Genomic DNA, 25,318 nt, shown 5'->3' with positions numbered 1-25,318 from the left:
CCCCTCTAAGGTGTTAATAGTAGGACAGAAAAAAACTGAAAACTTTAGCAGAAATGTAAGTGTAACTTTTAAAACAGGTTCAATCCTAGTCTCATCCATATGCCTTAGAAGAGCTGGTAGCTTTTGAGAGGGGTTTTGTACCATTCTGCACCACCACCACATTTATGCTATATCCTGTGGATATAGCAAATTGATCCAAGTGGGTCTTGTCGTAATTGTCAGTTTCCCTTTTTAAGAGGAGTTTTTTTTTTATTTTATGATTTTTTATTTATTTATTTTTTAATAGGTGTACATTGAGGTTTCTTACCGCAGTGAAGCAAATCTTACCTAGAGTAATCAGAATGAAATCCCGACAGGTAACTTGTAATGTTCTGTATCGTCCAATGTATCAGAGCAATAATTAATCGCAGACAAGTGTCGAGTTTCAGAACGTAAGCTGTTTACATGGCGTCACATAATTTGGAAGCGCGGCAGACGTGGTAACACAGCACATGACTAGTGCGCTGTATCACGCTTCCAACAATGTCATTGTTCAACGTTTTATAGGGAGCTCGTCACAGATAGCTCAGATGCGCTTCTATTTATTGGTCCGTATCTATCTGGCTTCCGTGACCTTGGTCGATCATCTGATCGAAAGGGCAGAAGTTCCCTTTTTTTTTTTTTCCCTCCATACAGCACTTTTCTCCATTCTCAGCACCAGGACCATCAGTGAAGACATCTCTATTCGGAGATTAGGAGTAGTCTGATCCCTACCAGTCAGAAAGTGATGGTATATCTGATATGCCATCTCCTCCTGATGGTGGATGAACCCTTTAAGGTACGTGCACACAACTCCTTTTGCACGCTGGCGTACCTACGTCGTTTTTGAAGCAAAAGATGCTTCAGGACTCAAATCGTTTTATGATGCCTTTTTGGACATCTTTGCTGTTTTGTTTTGTTTTTTTAAAGGTTGTCCACTACCTTTTACACCTATCCTTAGGATAAGTCACCAATCTCTGATCAGCGGGGGTGCGACACCCAGCATCTCCGCTGTTCAGCTGTTGCCGGTGTCAGCGGCTGCCGGATCTGCTCAGTTATGGACCTGCACAGCGCCAGCTACTGTATAGTGGCCGCAGTGGGTACTGCACATCCGCCGCCTATAGATTTGAATAGAGGGTGGATGTGCAGCACCTGGAGCAGCTGCTACACAGGAGACAGCAGTATAGCGCAAGCTGCCCAAAGAATGGACCGATTACTACTTTTAGCCACTTCACAGATTCTGAAATTTCAAAGCCTGAAGTCATTAGAAAAAGCGACAAGACTTTTAAATGTTTTGCCTTATTTTTTCTATTGTTAGCGTTTTTCCGGGTGGGTTCCAGGCTCCTAAAAATGATGCTGTGTGCACATACCCTTTAGTGTTCTATTATCATTATATATATATATATATATATATATATATATATATATATATATATATATATATATATATATATATATATATATTTTATTTTTTTTAAGGATAAGGAATCTCCTTTATGCAGCAGTTAAAAATTAAATTATTAAATTTAAATAAAAATTAAAAAAATCATTCCATGTGATCAGCTAATCACTATGCTTTTAGCTGCGGGGACTCCCAGTGATCAGCTGATCCTTCTAGATGGGAAAGCTGCTGTCAGCTGTATTTTTTTTCCTGCAAGGTAGGTAAATGTAGTCGTACACAACTCCAGTATATAATTGCCCTTATAATATATTCAACTGTCTCATAGAGCACATAGACCACCACTTAAAGGGTTTGTCCAAATTTTCAAAAGCGGCAGCACAATTGTCTACCTATATGGTAATGCAGCTTTTGTTTTGTTTTTGGAGGGGGGAGGCTTGGAAGAAAGCCATTTCTTCCATGGTAGCTTATACCATTCAACCCTTTAATCATGGTGAAGTGTATGTTTGTGCCTTTCATTTATTTGCACAACAATTGTCTATTTCAATGGCCGTTTCCAGTTCAGGGAGCAGCAGGATCACAGTACAGGTAGAAAAAGGGAACCTGAATATAATACAGGCATTTGGTGCCGCCTGGGTGAAGGGCACAGAGCACAGTGCCAGCGTAAGAAATCCCTCAAAAGCTGCCAGTCTCTGATGTATTGAATGTAAAAAAAAGATAACTTTGCTATAAAAGAAAAAATGTCTAATTTAGTACATTTGAATTCTTATTATTCTGGTTGACAAACACTGGGGTACAGTTTTGTTAGGGTGAAATCTGTATATTACAAATTAAACCAATAATTGTTTCACACTCCTAGTAAAATAAGGGCTTGTGGCTTCACACTTGGCATCCAAGAAGAATGATCGGACTATGATAGTTCTACAATGTAAATTGTCACTAGTGTCTGTGGCTCGCGATGATTAGGTGGAAATTCATCTATGCAATACTTTTTTGAATTCTTTGTATAATTCAGCTTTTTTTTTCTAATAAATTTGTACTTTAAACCTTTCATTTTGCTGCTTTTACTGGGGTGGTATATGTTGGTGGGAAAGAAGGACTATGGAGAAGATTTTGGAGTAATTGGGGAGGAGGCATCTCTGGACCCAAATCTTCACCAATCTGCAGTACAAGTGACTTCAGTTGCAGATGTTTAATAATAAAAAAAATATATATAAAAAAAGTTAAAATGCAGCTTCCATGGAGGGGACATCATCGCCTTGATCTTTTGTCAAGTTCCTACACAGTTCTTGCAGCGTAACAGAGGCAGTACTCTGATGAAAGAGGTGCTGCATTTGGTCTCTATGTAGGTGTTACGTCTATATGAGGGCAGGTTTCCAGCAGGACATTGCCCTATCGCTCTGCCTCTTCTGACTCGTCTTACTCTTAGTGCACCCTGGTGCCATCTCTTTTTCCAGGTAAGTGACACACACCTCTCGCCATCCACATGTTGCAAATGTGATTCCTCAAACCAAGGCCGCCTTTTGTCATGGCTCCTTCAAGTTTTCATTGTAAGCAAATTTGGTAGTGGACAGGGGTCAACATTTGCCCGCAGATAAGTCTCCAGTGACTCTGCCCAATAAACAACAAAAAGGGATATGACTATTCTGATCCTTTCTATCTTAGCTGCAGTGCTCTGTGTGTCCTGGTACCTTGATGCTCTACAATTCTCTGGTACCTTTTCATCCTAACTGCAACATTGTGCTGGTCTCCGGTACCTTTACATCCTTACTGCAATGACCTGCATGTTCCGGTACTCTTGTATCCTAGCTGCGATGCTCTGAAAGTCCTAGTTCCTCTCCATCCTAGCTGTGATGCTCTGCGTATCCTGTTACCTTTCTATCCTAGCTGCAATATTCTGCATGTCCTGGTACCTTTCTATCCTAGCTGCAATGCTCTCTATATCCTGGTACCTACTATCATAGCTACAATGCTTTGTATGTCCTGGTACTAGTGATGAGCGAATATACTCGTTACTCGAGATTTCCCGAGCACGCTCGGGGGTCCTCCCGAGTATTTTTTTAGTGCTCGGAGATTTAGTTCTCATCGCCGCAGGTGGATGATTTACAGCTACTAGCCAGCTTGATTACATGTGGGGATTCCCTAGCAACCAGGCAAACTCCCTCATGTACTAAGCCTGGCTAATAGTTTTCATCGCCTCCGCTGAATGATTTATAGCTAAGTCTCCGTGCACTAAAAAAATACTCGGAGGACACCCGAGTGTGCTTGGGAAATCTCGAGTAACGAGTATATTCGCTCATCACTACCTGATACCTTTCTATCCTAGCTGCAATGCTCTGCGTGTCCTGGTACCTTTCCATCCTAATTGCAATGCTGTGCTGGTCTCTGGTAACTTTCCATCCTAACTGCAATGCTCTTCGTGTTCTGGTACTCCTGTATCCTAGCTGCGATGCTCTGCAAGTCCTAGTATCTCTACGTTCTAGCTGTGCTCTGGGTGTCCCTAGTACCTTTCTATTCTAGCTGCAATGCTCTGCCTGTCCTGGTACCTTTCTATCCTAGCTGCAATGCTTTGCGTGTCTTGGTACCTTTCTATCCTAGATGCAATGTTCTGTGTGTCCTAGTACATTTCTATCCTAACTGCGATGCTCTGCGTGTCCTGGTATATCCTAGCTGTGATGCTTTCCATGCTCTGGTACCTTTCCATCCTAACTGAAATTCTCTGCATGTCCAGGTACCTTTCTATCCTAGATGCAATATTCTGTATGTTCTGGTACCTTTCTATCATAGTTGCGATGCTTTCTATATCCCGGTACCTACTATCATAGCTACAATACTTTGCATGTCCTGGTACCTTTCCATCCTAACTGCAATGCTCTGCCTGTCCTGGTATCTTTCTATCCTAGCTGCGATGCTCTGTATATCCCGGTACCTACTATCATAGCTACAATGCTCTGCATGTTCTGGTACCTTTCTATCCTTGCTGCTATGCTCTGCATGTCTTGGTACCTACTATCATAGCTGCAATGCTTTGTATGTCCTGGTACCTTTCTATCCTAGCTGTGATGCTTTATAAAGAGGGGGAGGAAAAAATCCAAACAACCACCTATGGTCTAACATGTAAAACTTGCTTTATTGTGGAAGGCAAGAAGACAGTGACGACAGTCATCCAAAAAGATAAAAAATAAAAACATGTCCTGGTACCTTTCCATCCTTGCTGCGATGCTGTGCATGTCCTGGTTCCTACTATCATAGCTGCAATATTCTGTATGTTCTGGTACCTTTCTATCCTAGCTGCGATGCTCTCTATTTTCCGGTACCTACTATCATAGCTACAATGCTTTGCATGTCCTGGTACCTTTCCATCCTAACTGCAATGCTCTGCTTGTCCTGGTACCTTTCTATCCAAGCTGCGATGCTCTGTGTGTCCTGGTACATATCTATCCTAGCTGTGATGCTTTGCGTGTTCTGGTTCCTACTATCATAGCTGCAATGCTTTGCCTGTCCTGTTACACATCTAACCTAGCTGTGATGCTTTGCGTGTCCTGGTAACTTTCTATCCTAGCTGCAATGCTCTGTGTGTCCTAGTACATTTCTATCATAGCTGCAATGCTTTGCATGTCCTGGTATCTTTCTTTCCTAACTGCGATGCTCTGCGTGTCCTGGTACATATCTATCCTAGCTGTGATGCTTTGCATGTCCTTGTACCTTTCTATCCTAACTGCAATGCTCTCTCTGCCTGTCCTGATACCTTTCTATCCTAGCTGCAATGCTCTGCGTGCCCTGGTACCTTTCTATTCTGGCTGTGATGCTCTCTGTATCCTGATACCTTACTATCATATCTGCAATGCTCTGCATGTCCTGGTACATATCTATCCTTGCTGCAATAGTCTGCCTGTCCAGGTACCTTTCTATCCTAGCTGCAATATTCTGCATGTTCTGGTTCCATTCTATCCTAGCTGCGATGCTCTCTATATCCCGGTACCTACTATCATAGCTACAATGCTTTGCATGTCCTGGTACCTTTCCATCCAAGCTGCGATGCTCTGCGTGTCCTGGTACATATCCTAGCTGCAATTCTGTGTCCTAGCACATTTCTATCCTAGCTGTAATGCTCTGCATGTCCTGGTACCTTTCTATTCTGGCTGTGATGCTCTCTGTGTCCTGGTACCTTACTATCATATCTGCTATGCTTTGCATGTCCTGGTACCTTTCTATCCTAACTGCGATGCTCTGTGTGTCCTGGTTAGTGTTGAGCATTCCGATACTGCAAGTATCGGGTATCGGCCGATACTTGCTGTATCGGAATTCCGATACCGAGATCCGATATTTTTGTGATATCGGGTATCGGTATCGAAACAACATTAATGTAAAAATGTGTAAAAGAAAGAATTAAAATAAAAAATATTGCTATACTCACCTCTCCGACGCAGCCTGCACCTTACCGAGGGAAGCGGCAGCGTTCTTTGTTTAAAATTCGCGCTTTTCTTTCCTTTACTGAAGTCCCGGCTTGTGATTGGTCGCGTGCCGACCATGTGGCCGGGACGCAACCAATCACAGCAAGCCGTGACGTAATTTCAGGTCCTTCAGGATTTTAAAATTACGTTCCGGCGTTGTGATTGGTTGCGTCGCAGTCACATGGGCAACGCAACCAATCACAGCAAGCCGTGACGTAATTTCAGGTCCTTAAGGATTTTAAAATTACGTCCCGGCTTTGTGATTGGTTGCGTCGCAGTCACATGGGAGACGCAACCAATCACAAGCCGTGACGTCACGGGAGGCTGGACACGCGCGCATTTTAAAATGGGCGCGTGTCCAGCCTCCCGTGACGTCCCGGCTTGTGATTGGTTGCGTCGCGGTCAACCAATCACAAGCCGGGAGGCTGGACACACGCGCATTTTAAAATGCGCGCGTGTCCAGCCTCCCGTGACGTCACGGCTTGTGATTGGTTGCGTCTCCCATGTGACTGCGACGCAACCAATCACAAAGCCGGGACGTAATTTTAAAATCCTTAAGGACCTGAAATTACGTCACGGCTTGCTGTGATTGGTTGCGTTGCCCATGTGACTGCGACGCAACCAATCACAACGCCGGAACGTAATTTTAAAATCCTGAAGGACCTGAAATTACGTCACGGCTTGCTGTGATTGGTTGCGTCCCGGCCACATGGTCGGCACGCGACCAATCACAAGCCAGGACTTCAGTAAAGGAAAGAAAAGCGCGAATTTTAAACAAAGAACGCTGCCGCTTCCCTCGGTAAGGTGCAGGCTGCGTCGGAGAGGTGAGTATAGCAATATTTTTTATTTTAATTCTTTCTTTTACACATTAATATGGTTCCCAGGGCCTGAAGGAGAGTTTCCTCTCCTTCAGACCCTGGGAACCATCAGGAATACCGTCCGATACATGAGTCCCATTGACTTGTATTGGTATCGGGTATCGGATTGGATCCGATACTTTGCCGGTATCGGCCGATACTTTCCGATACCGATACTTTCAAGTATCGGACGGTATCGCTCAACACTAGTCCTGGTACTTTTCTATCCTAGCTGCAATATTCTGCCTGTCCTGGTACCTTTCTAGCCTTACTGCAATGCTCTCTCTGCCTGTCCTGGTACCTTTGTATCCATGCTGCAATGCTCTCTCTGCCTGTCCTGGTACCTTTCTATCCATGCTGCAATGCTCTCTCTGCCTGTCCTGGTACCTTTCTATCCTTGCTGCAATGCTCTCTCTGCGTGTCCTGGTACCTTTCTAGCCTTACTGCAATGCTCTCTCTGCGTGTCCTGGTACCTTTCTATCCATGCTGCAATGCTCTCTCTGCCTGTCTTGGTACCTTTCTATCCAAGCTGCGATGCTCTGTGTGTCCTAGTACATTTCTATCCTAGCTGCATTGCTCTGCATGTCCTGGTTCCTACTATCCTAGCTGCAATGCTTTGCATGTCCTGGTACCTTTCTATCCTAACTGCAGTCCTCGCTCTGCCTGTCCTGGTACCTTTCTATCCTAACTGCAAAGCTCTCTCTGCCTGTCCTGGTAATTTTCTATCCTAACTGCAATGCTCTGTGTGTCCTGGTACCTTTCTATCCTAGCTGTGATGCTTTGCATGTCCTTGTACCTTTCTATCCTAACTGCAAAGCTCTCTGCCGGTCTTGGTACCTTTCTATCCTAGCTGTGATGCTATTTATGTTTTTATTTTTTTTTTATATGGTGTTTCCATTATGGGTTCATTCTATATCATCTTTATGGACATAAAACATTAATTTTTATTACTTTATTACTTTTATTATCTTACTTTTGAGAGAGGCAACTTAAACTTTATTTTTAATACTTTTTTTTCCTTTTTTTATCCCTTGTAGAGAAGAGATCGAGTACCCCCCTTTGATGATATAGTAGGAAGCTAGAATGATTTGTACGAAGATTGACACATTCTCCAGGCTTGTAATGTACTTAAAGAGATCGTAAGAATAAATTTATTTAGAACATGAAATGCAGATTAAGACCTTTGCACATATAATCCCAGCTTTCTATATGATAAAGTATACACATTTATAGAGCAGCGCTCCCTAGTTCACCTGTATTTATGCTGTGGGACAGAAAATTCACATTTACCTCTGCCTTGGGGGGGATGGGAGACTTAAAAGGCTCTTCCCAGTTTTATAAATGGGTCTAGTCGGATAGTTCTTATAAATAAAAGCACATTTGCAATTTACTGTGCATTAAAATTATCAGCCGTTCCTGAGCTATTAACATTTTTCTTTTGATTACAGCTTGTTGCCTAGGATACCAGCTACCGCTGCTAGACCACAGAAAACATGCACAGAGTTTACAAGCTTTTTTTTAATTTTTTTTCTGTTGTGCATGTAAAACCTGGTTTGAAATTGACCATGAACACTGGGGAGCAATGTGTCTGCCTAATCCTGGCCAGCTTCAGTGCAGTGCTTATAAGCTAGACAGCAGCAGTGGTCGGTCTCCTAGACAATGAGCTGTAAACTAAAGAAAAGTATTAATATCTTAAGAATGGATGAATATTTTAATATGCCGTAAATTGCAAAAGAGCTTGTTTTTACACGTACTATCTGACTATGGAGATGTGAGTAACCTCTTTATCCCTTTCTGGATATGGTATAAATGATCACTGTATGAAGGGGGTTGTCTAGGATTAAAAAACAAAGGCCGTTTTCTTCCAGAACCAGCCCCACACCTGTTGATTGCTTATGTATAGTTTTGCAGCTCGGACCCATTCATTTAGCCAAGCTGCAATACCAAATTCAACCTGTAGAGGTGTGGCACCAGAGCAGCATTCATATTACTGCAAGCTTCAGAGCTAAAATCTGCCAGAGCCATCAATGGCGACTTGCATTCTGGAAAATGGCGGTGTAAGGTAATGACTAATTATTGCATTGTAGGGGTTCGACTAAGGGGCCCGAGCGCTCCTGTGTCCTCAAGGAGAGAGCCGCTGACATCTCCTTCGGCGGTGGATTATCTCAGGGCGAACAAAAGGCTCTCCAGTCCGTAGTCCGAGGCGCCAGATCGTTCTCTTCCCCCAACATCATCTTTCGGGGGTCGCCATACACATTACACTGTCAGCCTAGCCCGCTGATATTGGCATGTTCGGAGGATCTGTATGGGGGGGGCACGCTAACGAATCTGGCATCCTGCAGAATAGTGAATGCAGTTCTGGTATATTATACAGATGCAAAGTAGAAATGACAATGTATTTACAAGGTTACATTTGTTTTACGTACACGTCTGCTTGTAAACGCCATTCAAATAGTTTTGAAGGTATTCCATAACTGAAGGCATAACCTACTAATTGCTGGGGGTCTGACTGCAGGGACCACCATTAATTTAAAAAAAAATGGTAGTAAATAGCCCCACATGAATTCACGTGCACTGCCATGGAGAGCTCTGCACTGTCTCACAAGAAATGAAGTGGACGTGGTGGTCGTGCTCAACCGTCGTTCCATTCAGGAGGGGATATTCAGAATTTTGGTTTTTGGGGAAAATTGGTGGTGAAACCCCCAGTAATCGGGATGTTATTCCCCATTGTTGGCACAGGTGACGGTATATTACGTCCTGTGTGCTTGGGCCTTAGGAAACATAGTAGTTCTGCTTTGCAAACATCCTCCGCTGCAATTAATGTTCTGCTGGGTATCTTTCTGACAATGATCTACAATCTGCGGCTTTAAAGCTATTGCAGAACCACAACTCCCAGCATACCCTGCTTGAGACTGGGTGGTATACTTCTGCAACAACCTGTATAAGGCCGGGGTCACACTTGCGAGTTCAATGCAAGAAACTTGCATGAGTCTCTCGCATCAATACCCAGCACTGCCGCCGGCACTCGGGACCGGAGTGTATTTCTAGGTACAGTAGCTGAACGCTCCGGTCCCAAGTACCGGTGGCAGTGCTGGGTATTGATGCGAGAGACTCATGCAAGTTTCTCGCATTGAACTCACAAGTGTGACCCCGGTCTAAGCGTGGTCTGCTCAACAGTGGACACAACCATTATCAGCCACTATCTGGAGAATGCACAATAATGGCTTCTACAAGCTGACTCCTGTGAGACAGGGCATATTTCACAAGCTTGCTCTGCAGCCTTATATCGGAGCAGGATTTCACTGTCTAGATGTGAAGAGCTACAGGACACCGACACCTTTCAGAGGGTTGTTTTTTTTGCAAAAAGGGGGTTGTCTAGGAAAAGAAAAACATGGCTGCCTAAAAAAAAAAAAAAACAGCGTCCCCTACAAGCTGTGTGTGGTATTGCAACATCCCATTCATTACAAGGCTGAGATGCAACACGAGACCCACCCTGGAGACAATTGTGATCAGGAACGTACCTAGATCCTGGAGGTAAGGGGCCTAAAAAAAAATCTAGGGTCCAGAAATCTAGGGTCCAGGTAGGTTGGAGATTTTGCATTGGATCCCGCCAGCTTCCAGTTATACTAGTGAGGCTGTAGCCATATTTTACTAATCCTGGACAACCCCTTTAAATGCATGTATTTTGGGCTCCCAATTGTGATTAAAAGGGATAGATAACCATGAAAAGAGGCCACCCCTGCCAGTGGGTTGTGTTGTTTGGTATTGCAGGTCAGTTCTACTGCAGTGAATTAGAGCCGAGCTGCAATATCAGGGACACCCTTTGGATAAAGGTGGCGCTGTTAAGGAAAGCAGTCACTTTAGTCTATTCTATGAAGTCCAGTCTTATTCCCCAGATATTGTCTGACTGCAGTTATTGAGGTAACTTGACCCATAAGCCACCACTATGGTGCTCTGGTCTGCTCTTCGGTACGACAGCGCCTCCTGGTGACCCAGTGGTGCTGCATGCCCATACTGCTGGGTTCAGGCTCATAAATATCTATCTACAGACAACACGTCCAGTACAAGGGTCACTGCATACATTCCTTAAATAGTAAGAGTTAAATATTTCCAGAAGAGACTCCATGATGGACACCTGGTTTACCATGCATCGGTATTTCACGACCTTAATCGGGTATATGTGTAGATATTGGGGGTTGTACTCCAGGACGGTACACAGCTGGCACCACCCTATATCTCTATCCACCCGGCACTAAAAACCTTCGGGTATATGCGTAGATATTGGGGGCTGTACTCCAGGACGGTACACAGCTGGCACCACCCTATATCTCTATCCACCCGGCACTAAAAACCTTCGGGTATATGCGTAGATATTGGGGGCTGTACTCCAGGACGGTACACAGCTGGCACCACCCTATATCTCTATCCACCCGGCACTAAAAACCTTCGGGTATATGCGTAGATATTGGGGGCTGTACTCCAGGACGGTACACAGCTGGCACCATCCTATATATCTATCCACCCGGCACTAAAAACCTTCGGGTATATGCGTAGATATTGGGGGCTGTACTCCAGGACGGTACACAGCTGGCACCACCTCGTATCTCGATCCACTCAGCACTAAAAACCTTCTGGTCAAGATGCAGAAAGGTCGATACATACAGTACAACATTTCCTCCCAAAGTTAAAGCAGTTCATGCGCCCTGAGGTTCTTCCTCAAGTCTCATCTGTTTCCGGGAAAGCCGGGTGACTGCCAGTATGGCTGCCATAATGGTGATCTTATGTGCCCACTGCAATCTGCTGCATAAAGGGAAGTGTAACAGAAGCCATATTTGTGGTCACCCAACTTTACCAGACAAAGAAAGTGAGAGTTTTGTTTTTTGGACTTTTATTTTTTTCCTCCTCCACTCTTTCCAAAAGCCATAACTTTTAGATCTTTCCATCCCCCTAACCTTCCGAGGGTTTGTTTTTTTGGGACGAGTTGTACTTTAAATGTCGCCATTCACTTTACTATAGAATTTGCCAAAAAACAGTAAGAAAAAATTCCAAGTGTAGCAAAATAATGGAAAAAAAACAGCAATTCGGCAATTGTTTTGTTGTTGCTTTTTTTTTTTTTTTTGGGGGGGGGGGGGGGGATTTATTTTTACGGCGTTCATTGTTCAGTAAAGATGACCGGTGAATGATTCTCCAGGTGAGGACGATTACACTAATACCACAGTTTGTTTATTTGCTTTTTTGGCTAATGAGGTGTAGTTTTATAAAATGTCTAGGGACCTATATCTTCGAATGCCTAAACCATACTATTGAAGTGTATTGATGATCGGCGCAGTCCGCTCACAGGCAGAAAAGTTCCAACATGGCATACATCAGTCCTGTATAGGCTCCTGGCTGCAACGCCAACTAATCATAGCCGACAGAGATATTTAAGAAGGTATACCCTTGTGATCGGAGGTAGCTCCGATCACAGCAGTTATTCTCAGGTGCCAGCTGTATAACACAGCCGTCACCCACGCTGCAAGGAGCAGGTTCAGGTCCATATAGAGATTGCACACGACTAGTGATGAGCGAATAGACTCGTTACTTGAGATTTCTCGAGCATGCTCGGGGGTCCTCCGAGTATTTTTTAGTGCTCGGAGATTTAGTTTTCATCACCGCAGCTGAACGATTTACATCTGTTAGCCAGCTTGATTACATGTGGGGATTCCCTAGCAACCAGGCAACCCCCACATGTACTTATGCTGGCTAACAGATGTAAATCATTCAGCTGCAGCAAAGAAAACAATCTCCGAGCACTAAAAAATACTCGGAGGACCCCCAAGCGTGCTCAGGAAGTGTCGAGTAACGAGTATATTCACTCATCACTACACACGACTAAGTACATACATGTCGGCCGTCACCAAGGAGGTAAATGAATTATCACCTACATTTTTTACTATTTAAATAGGATTTTTTAAAATATTTCATTTTTTTCTGTTCATGAATAAGAAGGGGACGCCCATCTTGCCCTAGATGCTGCAAAGCATTCAGACAAATTGTTAACAGCAACTACATGGACCGTAGGGAGCAAGAGATGTTCAGTTATAACTATGGGAGAATGTTGTGGGCATGCTCTGAACTGTGCAGAGGTCACTGCGCAGGGAGGTGAACTGTACTATCTACCCAGGATCCACCATTCACAATTGATGATGGTCACAGCTTATCTCTTCCCCCCCCCTGCGCCACATCCTCTGCGCAGATCACCGAGCATGCCCACAACACTCATTAGAACATATTCGGTCTATAGAAGAAAAACAGCGCTTCAGCCGCCATAAAAATGAATTAGGGAATGAATCGCCGTAAAATTTTGGACTTATTGGCCATTCACTTTACATCTACTGCTCTTTTTTTAATTTTAGGAGGAAATGTTTATCTAATTATACTGAGAGCACCGACATAAAAGCCAATAGTCCTGAATGTAAACTTATAACTGTAAGACGAGCGATACACAGCGACGACTTCCCCTGACTACCACTGCAATCTTAGGTACTCTGGAGCGTAGGCTAAGTTTGGGAAAAAAATCATCGGCTAGTGAAGTGCCAGCATGTGCAGCGCACGTTCACCAGGCGGACCAAACAAATCTCGCCTGGGATCACCACGTCTTCGTAGATCTCTCTCTGAGGCCTCGGACGTCCACTCATGCAGGAATACGTTATTACACCGACTGCTCACGTTCGTCAAAGGGCCGTCAGGCCAAAGTTACATCGCGAATATGCCATGCCGGCCGAGTCCAGCCACGTGTCCGAAATGGGGTCATATTTCTGTACAGTATTGAGATAGGATGATCCTGAGTGACCCCCAACCACATAGAGATAGTTGTCGATCACCGCTGCTCCGACCCCTGGGACAAGACGGGGGGAAAAAAAAAAAAAAGAGTATTAATACAATTGTGCATTATAGGAGCCTCTAATGATCCCGCTCTCTGCATTGGCTCAATAAAGGGGGTCTCCACTGAAAGCCCCTAAAATATTTCTATATTTTGTATTAGAAGAACTGCACTTCAATCATGTTCACACATTTCAATAAATGAGGGTATAATGGGACTTGTAGTCTTTAAAGGAATCTGTCACCCCAAAATTGGCCTATAAACTGAGCCCACCGCCATCAGTATCTAATGCTGTAGATAAGCCCCGATATAACCTGAGAGATAAGAAAAAGAGGTTAGATTATACTCACCCAGGGGCGGTCCGGGTCCAGCGCCTCCTATCTTCATCAGAAGACGTTGTCTTCCTGTCGCGGCTCCGGCCCAGGTGTACTTTGTCTGTCCTGTTGAGGGCAGAGCAAAGTACTGCAGTGCGCAGGCGACGGGCCTCTCTGACCTTTCCCGGCACCTGCGCACTGCAGTACTTTGCTCTGCCCTCAACAGGACAGAGAAGTACGCCTGCGCCAGAGCCGCGACAAGAAGAGGATGACGTATGAAGATGGGAGGCGCCGGACCCGGACCGAGACGCCCATCGGACCGGACCGCAGCGGGACCGCCCCTGGGTGAGTATAATCTAACCTCTTTTTCTCCTCTTTCAGGATACATCGGGGGCTTATCTACAGCATTACAAAATGCTGTAGATAAGCCCCTGATGCCGGTGGCTGTAGTTTATAGGCCAATTTTTGGGGTGACAGATTTTCTTTAAACAGCAGGAAATCTGCAAGGTTGTAGACCCGTAATTTACAGACATATGGGTTTTTTCTACAGTTGTCGTGCGGTGTGATCAGTCAACACATGGAGAAGCGGCGCGGTGTGCAACAAATTGGACCAACGTGTTTTGGGCTGCACTTGTATAGAGCAATGTTCCCCAACTCCAGTCCTCAAGGCCCACCAACAGATCATGTTTTCAGGATTTCCTTTGTATTGCACAGGTGATGCAATTATCACCTGGGCAATACTAAGGAAATCCTGAAAAAATGACCTGTTGGTGGGCCTTGAGGACTGGAGTTGGGGAACACTGGTTTAGAGGAGACGTAGATGGCCACACAGTTATCTGGCACCACTTATTGCCAGCTCTGATGACGTCGCGTCTGCACCTACCTGCTAGGACAGATGCACTATCGGTGCAGACGTGATGTTATCAGAACTGTTCACCTCCCGATGTTGAACAGCCCCTTTAAGAGATAAATACAGTGGCACTTTTCCCTCCCGGGTTGTGTTCCTGTGTATATAGATCTCCTCTTAGGGACAAGGCAATCAGCTAGGTTATCCCAATTCCTCAGAGGAACGCGTGGCAGAAACATGAAGAATTCAGGATTTTTCTCACCTGTCCTGGGTTCGGTCATCGGTCTGCAGACCGTCCATTGATTCTGATGGGGGTCGTACCTCTCGATGCTTGATAAATGGGACACTCCGTTGTGACCCCCCACTACAAATACAAATCCCAGCATGACGCTCACTCCAAAATTAATCCTCTTGTCGGCCATCGGGGCCACCATCTCCCAGGAGTCTTTAGCGGGATCGTATCGCTCCACACTGGGGGGGTAGGGGAAAAAGTAACAATTAATGAGGTGTCCACAGTGTCATATCCACAAGGCCCATCCGCGCTCTTCATGTCTCAGTTTTAGTAATTCTGGATCATCTTTTTCACAAATTTTTGCTCTGTTATTCCTCCTGGAAATGTATAGGGGGAAAAACAAAACTGGACAATTGAGACTCATCATCCAGCTTGTCGGTGGCACATGTCCCTGCCCCGTGTAATACTGTCAGCACTGACTGGACAATTAGGAGCATGCCACCCCCACTGAATAGTGACGCCTATTTGTACATTTATGCATATATTTGCAGTAGGAAAAATAGAGGAACGGCACAATGTATAGATCTAATTAAAAAAGGTGCAATGTGCAACAACATCCGTGTTGTGCAGCGCCGGTCAGTTTTCCGCTGCCGATTTGCTCTGCTGCATCTTTTGATCGGTCCTCGTGGCAGAAAAGTAAATATGAAGCTATGTGCACACGTTGCGGATTTTGCTGCGGATCCGACGATGCGGATCTGCAGCAGTTTTCAATGCGTTGTACAGTACCATGTAAACATATGGAAAACAAAATCCGCAGTGCACATGCTGTGGGAAAAAATGTGCGTAAACACAGCGGTGTTTTTTCCGCAGCATGTCAATTCTTTGTGCGGATTCCACAGCGGTTTACACCTGCTCCTCAATAGGAATCCGCAGGTGTAAAACCGCCGCGGGTAATCCGCAGTGTGGTTTACCTGCAGATGTTGCAAAAACAGTGCGGAAAAATCCGCAACGTGTGCACATAGCTTAATATGACTATGAGCTGGCTGATATTTCAGCTACTTGTACGTAAAAAATGATAGAATAATTGTTGCGCATATTTAGGCAAAACCCAATTGAAAAAAAATTGGAAAAGTTACCAAGTTTAGCAATTTTTTTTCCCATTTTCAGAAGTGATGACTTTCACGCCTTTGTGTGGACTTTGGTGACCAGACGGCCAGGGGTTTATTTTGCACAGTGATTTGTAGATAATTAATCATTTCACGGAAAGTCACGAAAGATGGAGATCCTGAAGGCAAATTTGCCCCCATGAGGTTGTCACTATTACCTCCTTCCCATGGAGGGATCTGCCATTTACTTACAGAAGTTGTTCCCCTAACAACAATGTATTTATAGGTTGCTAATTACATCCCTGGTGGTTAATTATCCACAGGACTGAAACGCTCAAACGGGGTAAACACAAGACAATACTACACTATGCGCCCATACCTGTTCATGTGTGCGGGCCCGTAGCCCCCGATCGCATAGATCATACCGTCCAGGACGGCCCCCGCAAAGCAACTTCTTGTCTTAATCATGGGGGCGACCGGCTGCCATTCTTTAGCTTTCGGGATGTATTTTTCAACAGATTGTAAACATGACGTTCCGTCGTATCCACCCAAGGCATAAAGTTCCCCAGCCAAGACCACCGCGCCGAGGGTGCTCCGACACTCGTTCATTCTCTCCACCGACGTCCACGTGTTGGTCACGGGGTCCCAGCACTCCACAGAGCTCTCGTGCTTCCTGTAATTGATGCCCTGTCTCATGTGAGTGGCGATGCCCCCGACCACGTACACCTTCTGGTCCAGAGTGCACAGTCCAAATTCATAACGAGGGGATCCGAGAGGGGCCAGGCCGATCCAAGAGTCGTCTTGGGGAAAGTACATTTCCATGCTGAGAAAAAAGGAGAGAGAGTTCACCAGACTACAAAGTAATAACCGCGTCTACTAACACCTGCCATCAATGCCATCCCGGTCCTGTGAGATCTTAAAGGAATACCCTTCTGTGATCAGTGGGGGCTGAAATTAAAAAACAATCTACTATTAGTATTAGCTGCTGTTGATGGACACGCTCTGCCGTTCTTCATATCTGCCTGTTAATCAGCAATGCTTTATCAAATACATTTCTTGCACAGATTTACCCCGCAGACCTACGATCACATGTGATGACATTCAGCGTGTGTGAACGGCCCCCGCAGGTGTGTACAGCCGGGAACGTCCCGCGGGTGTGAACTGCTTGGTATAAATAACTGACTCTGAGACTTCCCCCAGAGCCACATTGTGTGCTCTCCAGCTGTGCCTAAACATGATCCGAAGAGCTGACCCTTTGTGGAGTAGATCGGGATACACTAACAGTACTTTAAAAGGAGGGTGTCAGCCCAAACTGACAGAACAAACTAAGCACGGACCCTTGTAGGGGATAGAACCCTTATAAAGATGGCTCCTTTAATACCTTTCATTCTGCAAATACCGAAGTTCAATGAAATATGCTAATTACAATGCTTGGCATACCCATAGTGCAGGGCTTCGCACACTGGTTTTGCATATTTCCTCTTCCCTCACTAGTGATTGACAGCACTGGTTTGCCTGGAGCTCCTGCTGTCAATCATCAGTGAGGGAGGCAGGAAGATGCAAAACCTGGCACTGAGCCATAATATATATGAGGGAGACTTGATGCTGTTCTGAGGGCAGATATTGGGGAGGTGGGGGGGAACATGGCTGAAGCTTAAGGTGTCATTGGTTTTAAAAGCCCTTACCCTGGGAATAAACATGCATGATACCTAAATATTACACAGTACAAGCTCCACCTTTATAGCCATTATTATTTATACTGCCCCGCTGACAAAATTAATAATAAAGCCACTTTGCAAATAGCCTAATTAAAAAAAATATATTATGTCTACAGCGCTAATGCAGATCTGTATGTCTCCATGGTAACAGACTACATAAAAACCAGGTGTAGTCTGATCTTGCAGTCAAGTTCTCTGCCCTGTGATCTTACTTTACTACTTATTGAAGGTTAGCCAATAGTATGGAAGGGATATGCACATGACTGCAAGATCTGACTACATGGGGGGAGGGCTCTTTTGTAGTCTGTCTCCATGGTGATGCATAGTTCTGCCTCTTTTTTTTTCCTTTCTTTACTGCACAACTGAGGCATCCATATGAGCCTCGGTAATATGAAAAACAGCTCCGAGCCATGGCACAAGTTATGGAGATCTAATGGTCATGACCTCACCGGATCCGAAAACAAAATGAGCATTTCTGCAGGCTGAAAAAGACAAGACAGGAGTGGTGATAAACCATTTCTGCCCGACACGAAAGGACCCGACCTGCAGTCTTAGCACCCATCTTGACCACTGTCCAAAAAATCGTCGAAGATCCTCAAGGACTTAACATCTAAATTTTAGAGCAATGGAAAGAAATATTAGTGAAGATGGAGCATCCCTTTAAATGGTAAGACCCATGAACGTACCTTTCCAGGCAATTAAACAGTCCAGCTTTCCCTCCCACCGCGCAGAGCACTTTGGGAGCACAGCGCGGCTGCGTCTTTAGCACCGTCTGATGGGAGAGTCTGTGTTCAGGCATAAAATGGTATTTCAGAGCTTCGTTCAGTAAGTGTTTACACGTGTGGTCATCGCGTATAAGGTGATTCGCTTCGTAGAGTCGGGTAAGAAATTTGACACTCAGCAATGGCAGCCGGACACAGTGCAACAACTGGGAGAGGAACTTCTGTCGCTCCTGCACGTCGTACTTGATCCAGGCCTCAAGGGCATAAAACACACTCTCCTCATTCACAACATTCAAACAGTCATTGGACACGATCTCGTGGAGCTCGGAGTTCGTCAGCTCGAAAAACTCTTCCGTCTGACAAACATCCTCAAAGTTCTGGCAAATGAACTTGTTGGCAGCTAGGTAGAGTTCGTGGCAGCCATACGTCTCGGCAAAGCGGGAGATCCCGATGCAATTGCCCACGTCGAGCTGGCTCTCCAAGAACGCGCAGCATTCCTTCAGCACCAGCTTGATCTGCAGGAGGTTCGCGGCCGGAAGAAGGGACTCCACTGTTTCTTGGGAGATGAAGACGGTCCCTGTGTAGGCGTACTCTATGATGGCCTGGAGGGCGGCCTCGTCGACGCATTGGAACTCCACCTGCGAATTCTCTTTCTCCGAAAGGTTTCCAGTAAACATGGCTTTGAAGTAAGGGCTGATGCTGGCGAGCACCACTTTATGGGCGTGGATCTTGACATCGCCCACCTGGAGGACAATATCGCAGAGCTCTTGGTGCTGGCGGAGGAGGTTCAGGCCCTGCAGGAGCTGTTCTGAGTGCAAGTGGGTAATGTTGGCAAGCATGTAGGACTGAGAGGACTGGTCCATCTGAAAGGAGAAGATGACATGGTCATTGTGCAAGCGTCAATGCAAAGCGAATATGGCCTTCCTGCAAAGGGACTACGGCCCGCCCTCCTGCAAAGGGACTACGGCCCACCCTCCTGCAAAGGGACTACGGCCCGCCCTCCTGCAAAGGGACTACGGCCCGCCCCTGCCTTCTTATAGAGCAACAAGGGACCAACACTGCCTTTCTGTAAGACAACAGTCTGCCTTTCCTTTGACTACAGACGTTTCCTTTTTGGCATCTCAATACCAAATACTTTGTACAAGTGGTATTCTTATCTTATGAAGTGAATATGTATCTGTAGGATGTGCCCTTTATGATTAGTGGAGGTCAGATCTCTGGAACGCCTATGACGCTGAAAATTAAGAGGCGGCATCACAGGTTTAGCACTGCGTCCCCTTCACCGCAACATCCTGCTGTGCGGGGGAACAGCATGAAAGCTCCATATAAATGGCTATAACCCAAAAATGAAAAGTTATCTCCTTAGCTATAAGATAGCGATTGACTGGTTCATTGCTCGGTGTCCCCTGCAATCCGGAGACTGGGGCTCTGCGTGGTGGGTATGCTTGCTTCCTCTCCAATCATCATCCCCCCCAGCAATCAGCACGTTATCCCCCATCCTATGCTCAGGGTACAAGTTCTGATTTGGGAAATAATCCGTAGAGTCAACGGAAACCGTACCAGCAGATGGGGTGGGCCGACGCGCCGCTGTGAAGGGAATCCCCTTCATTCTCAGGGTCAGTGGGGGTCACAGCAGTCAGATCTGACCATAAAGTGAGGGATTATCACTGTATGAGGCTGGAACCCCCCTCTAAATGCAGCGTGTTGTTCCCCCAGGATGGTGTGCGCAGACTACAAACCACACTCACTTCCTGTGCCCCTCCTCTCACCAGACTTCTGAAATAACCCAGATTTCCTCTTTCTTGTGAATCCAAATGAAGTGACTGCAGATGTAGCAGAGCTGAGTGCCATTTGTAGCATTAAATGCCAGAAAAAAAAATGTTTTTATACCATAAGATTTCATTAAATAAGAGACAATTGGCGTGATCTGCTTGTGGCCACTCCATCACTGGTCCCAGCAGCTTCACCTCCAGTCCTGAGTATTCTCTATGTTGTCATATGGAGGGGGCTGGCTCACAGCTTACAGACCGCTGTATACACCGGCTGTGACACCCAAGACGCCGAGCTTATGGCTTATTTCACTTATGAGCCAGGGACTGATCTTTACATACACCAGCTGTGAGTACAGAGGGCTGGATGGACGCTTAATCCAGTATTTCACCCGCTGTATAAGTATTGAACATCATCAATTTTCTAAGTAAATCTATTTCTAAAGATGCTATTGACATGAAATTCTCATCAGGTGTTGGTAACAACCCTTCCAATCCACACTGGCAAATAAATCACCATAGATGTCCAGAAATTATGTTATATTAAGAATGAGAAATGACACGGAAAAAAGTATTGAAGGCGCTTACTGAAATGTATTTAATACTTTGTACAAAACCCGTTGTTGGTGATGAAGCTCCAAGACGTCTGCTGTATGGAGAAACCAGTCGCCTGCATTGCTCAGGTGTGATATGGCCCATTCTTCCACACAAACACTTCACATCCTGAAGGTCCCGTGGGCTCCTTCTAAGAACCCTCAGCTTTAGTTCCTTCCATACATTTTCTATTGGGTTCAGGTCCGGTGATCGGCTCGGCCATTCTAAGCAGCTTCATTTTCTCACTCTGAAACCCACCGAGAGTTCTCTTGGCAGTGTGTTTGGGATCATTGTCTTGCCGAAATGTCCATCTTTGTTTCATGTTCATCATTCAGGTAGATGGAATAGATTTTTATCAAGAATGTCTCGGAACATTTGTCCATTCATCATTTCTTCGATTATATGAAGTTTGCCAGTGCCGTATGCTGAACAGTCCCACACCATGATGTTCCCACCTCCAAACTTCACTGTTGGTATGGTGTTAGGGGTGATATGTAGTGCCTTTTGGCCTCCACACATGGTGTGTATTATGGCATCCAAAGAGTTCAATTTTGGTCTCATCTGACCAGACTATATTCTCCCAGTATTTCACAGGATTGTCTAAATGTTGTTGAGTAAAATTTAAACGCGCTTTTTGTTCAGCAATGGGGTCTTGCGCGGGGAGCGTGCATACAGGCCACGGGGGTTGCGCGGGGAGCGTGCATACAGGCCACGGGGGTTGCGCGGGGAGCGTGCATACAGGCCACGGAGATTGAGGACATTACTTATGGTTTTCTTTGAAACTATTTTTACCTGCAGATTCCAGGTCTTTCTGTAGCTCTCCACAGGTGGTCCTTGGCTTTTGTATAACTCTTCTGACAATTCTTTTCACTTCCCTGGACGTGGCCGGCTTATACTGAAATGATGTTCTATCCACTTCCAGATTATGGCCCCACAGTGCTCACTTGAACTTTCAGTTTAGAAATTCATTTGTAACCAATGACATCAGTATCTTTTGCAACAATAAGGTTGTGAAGGTCTTAAGACAGCTCACTGGTTTAACCCATCATGAGAGGCTTCTTGTGTGGCACCTTGGTAATGAGACACCTTTTTATAGGCCACAAGCAGAACCAGCTGATATTAATTGTCACTAAGTTGCAGGATTACTTTCTAATTTCTGATAGATTTCAGATGCTATCAGCACGTTCTGCACCTCTCTTTCTTCACGTGTTAAATACTTTTACGTGTCATTTCTCATTATTATACATAACAAATGGACATCTATAGTGACTTCATTGCCTGTGTAGATTGGACGGGTTGTTACCGACATCTGGTGAGAATTTCTTGTCACCTTTAGAAATAGATTTACTTAGAACATTGATGTGTTCAATACTTATTTCGCCATTTAATGAGCTCGTTCTCCCTAGACATAGGAGGCTGGCTGACCCCCATTTCGTGGGCTTGGGTCTGGTTATGGGCCGGCCCCCCAAACACCGCTCCGCCGGGGGCTTTAGGATGGAGCAGACACCGGAGGATCAGGACACCATAGATCACTATTTACAGCTGATTTTGGTAACAAACCCAAATTCTGGGACCTGACACAGCTGCTCTGCCTCATCCATCCCCAGGGGCCGCTCCCAGGATCATATATAATATACTGCCCTTTATACTGTGCATGTCCCATCACTCCCAGACCCCGAGCACCACCACTCCCACCATCCTCCCCCCCCCCCAGATGTCACCTACCTGTGTCACCCGGAGACAGCAGAACACACACAAGCTCCTCTGCTGTCACAACCCAAACACAGCGGAGAGAGAGCGTCACTTCCAGGTCAGGACGGCCCCGCCCAGAACCAGCAGCGCAATGGAGGCCGCAGAAGCGAAAGACTACAACTCCCGGCGGCCAGTGCGAGGAGGAGAACAGCGCCCACCACGTGATGAGGGCGGAGCCGCTGCTGCTCCTGTTACTATAGGAACGCGTGACAGGCGGCGGGAGCTCGTTCATTTCACCTGTCACACAGCAGCCGGGCGGTCCCGTCCTACACACCAGCATGAGGTGTAGGCTGTGTGCACACCGAGGTTATTGGGGAGTTTTTTTTTAGGCGGGTCCGACTATAAAAACACCTGAAAAATCCCCTAAAAATAAGTGACCCGACCTGAATCGTTTTCTGCTCTGTACCTTCCATTAAACCCAATAGGGGGCGCACAGAAGACTTTTTTTTGCGTTTTTGCATCATAACTTTGGCTGGGGGTTCGCCTTCATTTTTGCTCATCTGAAATGATATGTGAACATGCCCTTAATGTGTGAGACTTTTTGCCGGGTTTTTGAGCGGAAATGCTTCAAGATCTTCCTCAAAAACTTGGGAGTTTCCACTCGAAAAACTCAGTAAAAATACTCCGTATGAACATGGCCGAAGTATACGTACAAACGGTGATTGTTTTTAGGAGTTTTTCGTCCCGATTTATGTTTTCTCTAAGCATTTTTCATGCAGATTTAATTAAAAATCACATAGCACGCGGACCAATGTTAATCTATGGGGAAGCTCCCATCAGCCATTGTTTTCTCAGCCGTATTATACGTGCGAGAGAAATCGCATTATGCTGCAATTATCACCGTATTATAATGCGCATATTCCTCACTGTAATGAGCGGTCCCACGTGACCGCTCACACAGGACAGGCTGCCGGCGCTGAGAGGAGACATCGCGGGAGCTGGGTGAGTATTTCTTCTGCAAGGGGCCGGGCGGCGCATTGGGGATGGGAGGCGGGGGTCCCAGCAACTTTATTTTTAACGAAAAAGAAAAAAAAACTTGATCTTTCATCTCTTCTCTCCGGCGGGGGAGAAGGGATGAATGCCGCCTTCAGCACCACACAGGGGGGACAGCGCTTACTGTAGCGCTGTCTCTCCTGCGGGCGGTACGTGCACACGGAGGAGAGTGCACACAGTTCTCCATGTGCACATGTGCAGGACGTATTGCTGTACGTGCTGCCGGAGAAACACAGACATGTCTCCGTGTTTTGCACACGGACACACGGTCCGTGAAAACACGGAGACATGTGCATAGACCCATTCATTTGAATGGGTCTACGTGTGTCAGTGTCTCCGGTACGTGAGAAAACTGTCACTACACATACCGGAGACACTGACGTGTGAAAGAGGCCTAAGATGCAGATTAATGAGCAGATCTAATTTGATGCTGGTGTTAGCTTTGGGTATGAAAATTTACAGGGTGACTCCATAGTTTTTCCCCTATACATGGTTAAAAAAAGTAACCATTACTGACTACCACATTTTTTTTCTTTATTTCTTTTAGTGTTGTCTTAAAGCCAGAAAGTTACCATTTGAAATTACTTTAGTTTTGTGCCATGTCTGTTATCTGCTTTTTTAACCCCTTTCTGCCAGCTGACGGAATAGTACATCAGCTGGCAATATCTCCCACTTTGAGGTGGGCTCCAGCAGTGAGCCCACCTCAAAGCAGCGACATGTCAGCTGTTTTCAACAGCTATGGGCGCGAGCGGAATCGCGATCCGCCCCCGCCCATTAGCTAGTTAAATGCCACTGTCAAACTGTGACAGGGGCATTTAACAAGGGCTCCCAGCAGGCCGGAAGTACGCGCACCGCTGACCACTGTCACGTGATCGGGGGTTATCGGTGCGTTGCCATCACAACCAGAGGTCTCCTTGAGACCTCTATGGTTGTTGATGGGCAGATTGCTATGAGCGCCACCCTGTGGTCGGCGCTCATAGCAAGCCTGCAATTCTGCTGCATAGAGGTGATGCGTGCATCACCTCTATGTAGCAGAGGCAGGCGATCGAGTAGTGCATGCTTCTAGCCTCCCATGGAGACTATTGAAACATGCCAAAATTTAAAAAAAAAGCTGTTTAAAAATATAAAAAAAATGTATAAAAGTTCTTATCACCCCCCTTTGGCCCAATCAAAATAAAACAATAAAAAAAAATCAAACCTACACATATTTGGCATCGACACTTTCAGAATCGCCCAATCTATCAATAAAAAAAAAGGATTAACCTGATCACTAAACGGCGTAGCGAGAAAAAAATCAAAACGCCAAAATTATGTTTTTTTGGTCGCCGCAACATTGCATTAAAATGCAATAACTGTCGATCAAAAGAACTTATCTGCACCAAAATGGTATCATTAAAAACCTCAGCTCGGCGCGCAAAAAATAAGCCCTCACCTGACCCCAGATCATGAAAAATGGAGACGCTACCGTTATTGGAAAATTGTGCACATTTTTTCTTTTTTGTAGCAAAATTTGGAATTTTTTCTTACCACTTAGATAAAAGAGAACCTAGACATATTTGGTGTCTATGAACTCGTACTGACCTGGAGAATCATAATGGCAGGACAGTTTTAGCATTTAGTGAACCTAGCAAAAAAAGCCAAACAAAAAACAAGTGTGGGATTGCACTTTTTGCAATTTCAT

At 45.4% G+C, this 25,318-nt stretch overlaps 2 protein-coding genes and 1 long non-coding RNA gene across 6 annotated transcripts in view; 1 reads left to right on the top strand and 2 right to left on the bottom strand.

The window, feature by feature from the left end:
• The window catches only part of DORIP1 (dopamine receptor interacting protein 1), a 39,165-nt gene extending 29,166 nt beyond the window's left edge, over positions 1–9,999 (top strand). The window contains exons 5-6 of one of the 3 annotated variants that reach the window (XM_077267156.1): positions 287–356; positions 7,766–9,999. In XM_077267156.1, coding sequence (XP_077123271.1) covers positions 287–356; positions 7,766–7,810 — 115 coding nt within the window. In that variant the 3' untranslated portion in view covers positions 7,811–9,999. Of the gene's footprint in view, positions 1–286; positions 610–7,765 lie in introns of those variants that run through there. The other 2 variants (XM_077267165.1, XM_077267147.1) reach the window with 2 other exon arrangements.
• On the bottom strand, positions 4,529–5,655 carry LOC143777124 (uncharacterized). Its single transcript, XR_013215974.1, has 2 exons — positions 5,166–5,655; positions 4,529–5,122 (listed from the first exon to the last, which is right to left on the bottom strand). It is a non-coding gene; the product is annotated as an uncharacterized LOC143777124 (long non-coding RNA).
• A 459-nt stretch (positions 10,000–10,458) lies between the features above and the next one.
• Positions 10,459–22,810, bottom strand: KLHL28 (kelch like family member 28). Of its 2 annotated transcripts, XR_013215970.1 has the most exons (6): positions 22,618–22,810; positions 18,494–19,392; positions 16,469–16,912; positions 15,014–15,222; positions 12,553–13,605; positions 10,459–12,328 (listed from the first exon to the last, which is right to left on the bottom strand). XR_013215970.1 is itself a non-coding variant. In XM_077267112.1 (5 exons), exons 2-5 carry the CDS (start codon positions 19,390–19,392, stop codon positions 13,442–13,444), a joined length of 1,716 nt encoding a protein of 571 aa, XP_077123227.1. In that variant the 5' UTR covers positions 22,618–22,782; the 3' UTR covers positions 10,459–13,441. The 2 variants fall into 2 exon arrangements, 1 of the variants encoding a protein (XP_077123227.1); XM_077267112.1 differs by having other exon boundaries at positions 10,459–13,605; positions 22,618–22,782.
• Positions 22,811–25,318: the final 2,508 nt, after the last annotated feature.

This window comes from Ranitomeya variabilis, chromosome 1, assembly GCF_051348905.1.
Source record: "Ranitomeya variabilis isolate aRanVar5 chromosome 1, aRanVar5.hap1, whole genome shotgun sequence".
Lineage (NCBI taxonomy): Eukaryota > Metazoa > Chordata > Amphibia > Anura > Dendrobatidae > Ranitomeya > Ranitomeya variabilis.
The sequence above is the reverse complement of the archived record's forward strand: the minus strand, read 5'-3'. Positions and strand labels throughout refer to the sequence as shown.

What these genes read in the sequence shown, in the direction of transcription:
- KLHL28 (XM_077267112.1), bottom strand. Translation starts at nt 19,392, where the DNA reads ATGGACCAGTCCTCTCAGTCCTACATGCTTGCCAACATTACCCACTTG. An exon ending in GGGCCCGCACACATGAACAG is followed by an intron (nt 15,223 to 16,468) that starts GTATGGGCGCAT and finishes CTACCCCCCCAG; the next exon opens with TGTGGAGCGATACGATCCCG. An exon ending in GATGACCGAACCCAGGACAG is followed by an intron (nt 13,606 to 15,013) that starts GTGAGAAAAATC and finishes GTCTTGTCCCAG; the next exon opens with GGGTCGGAGCAGCGGTGATC.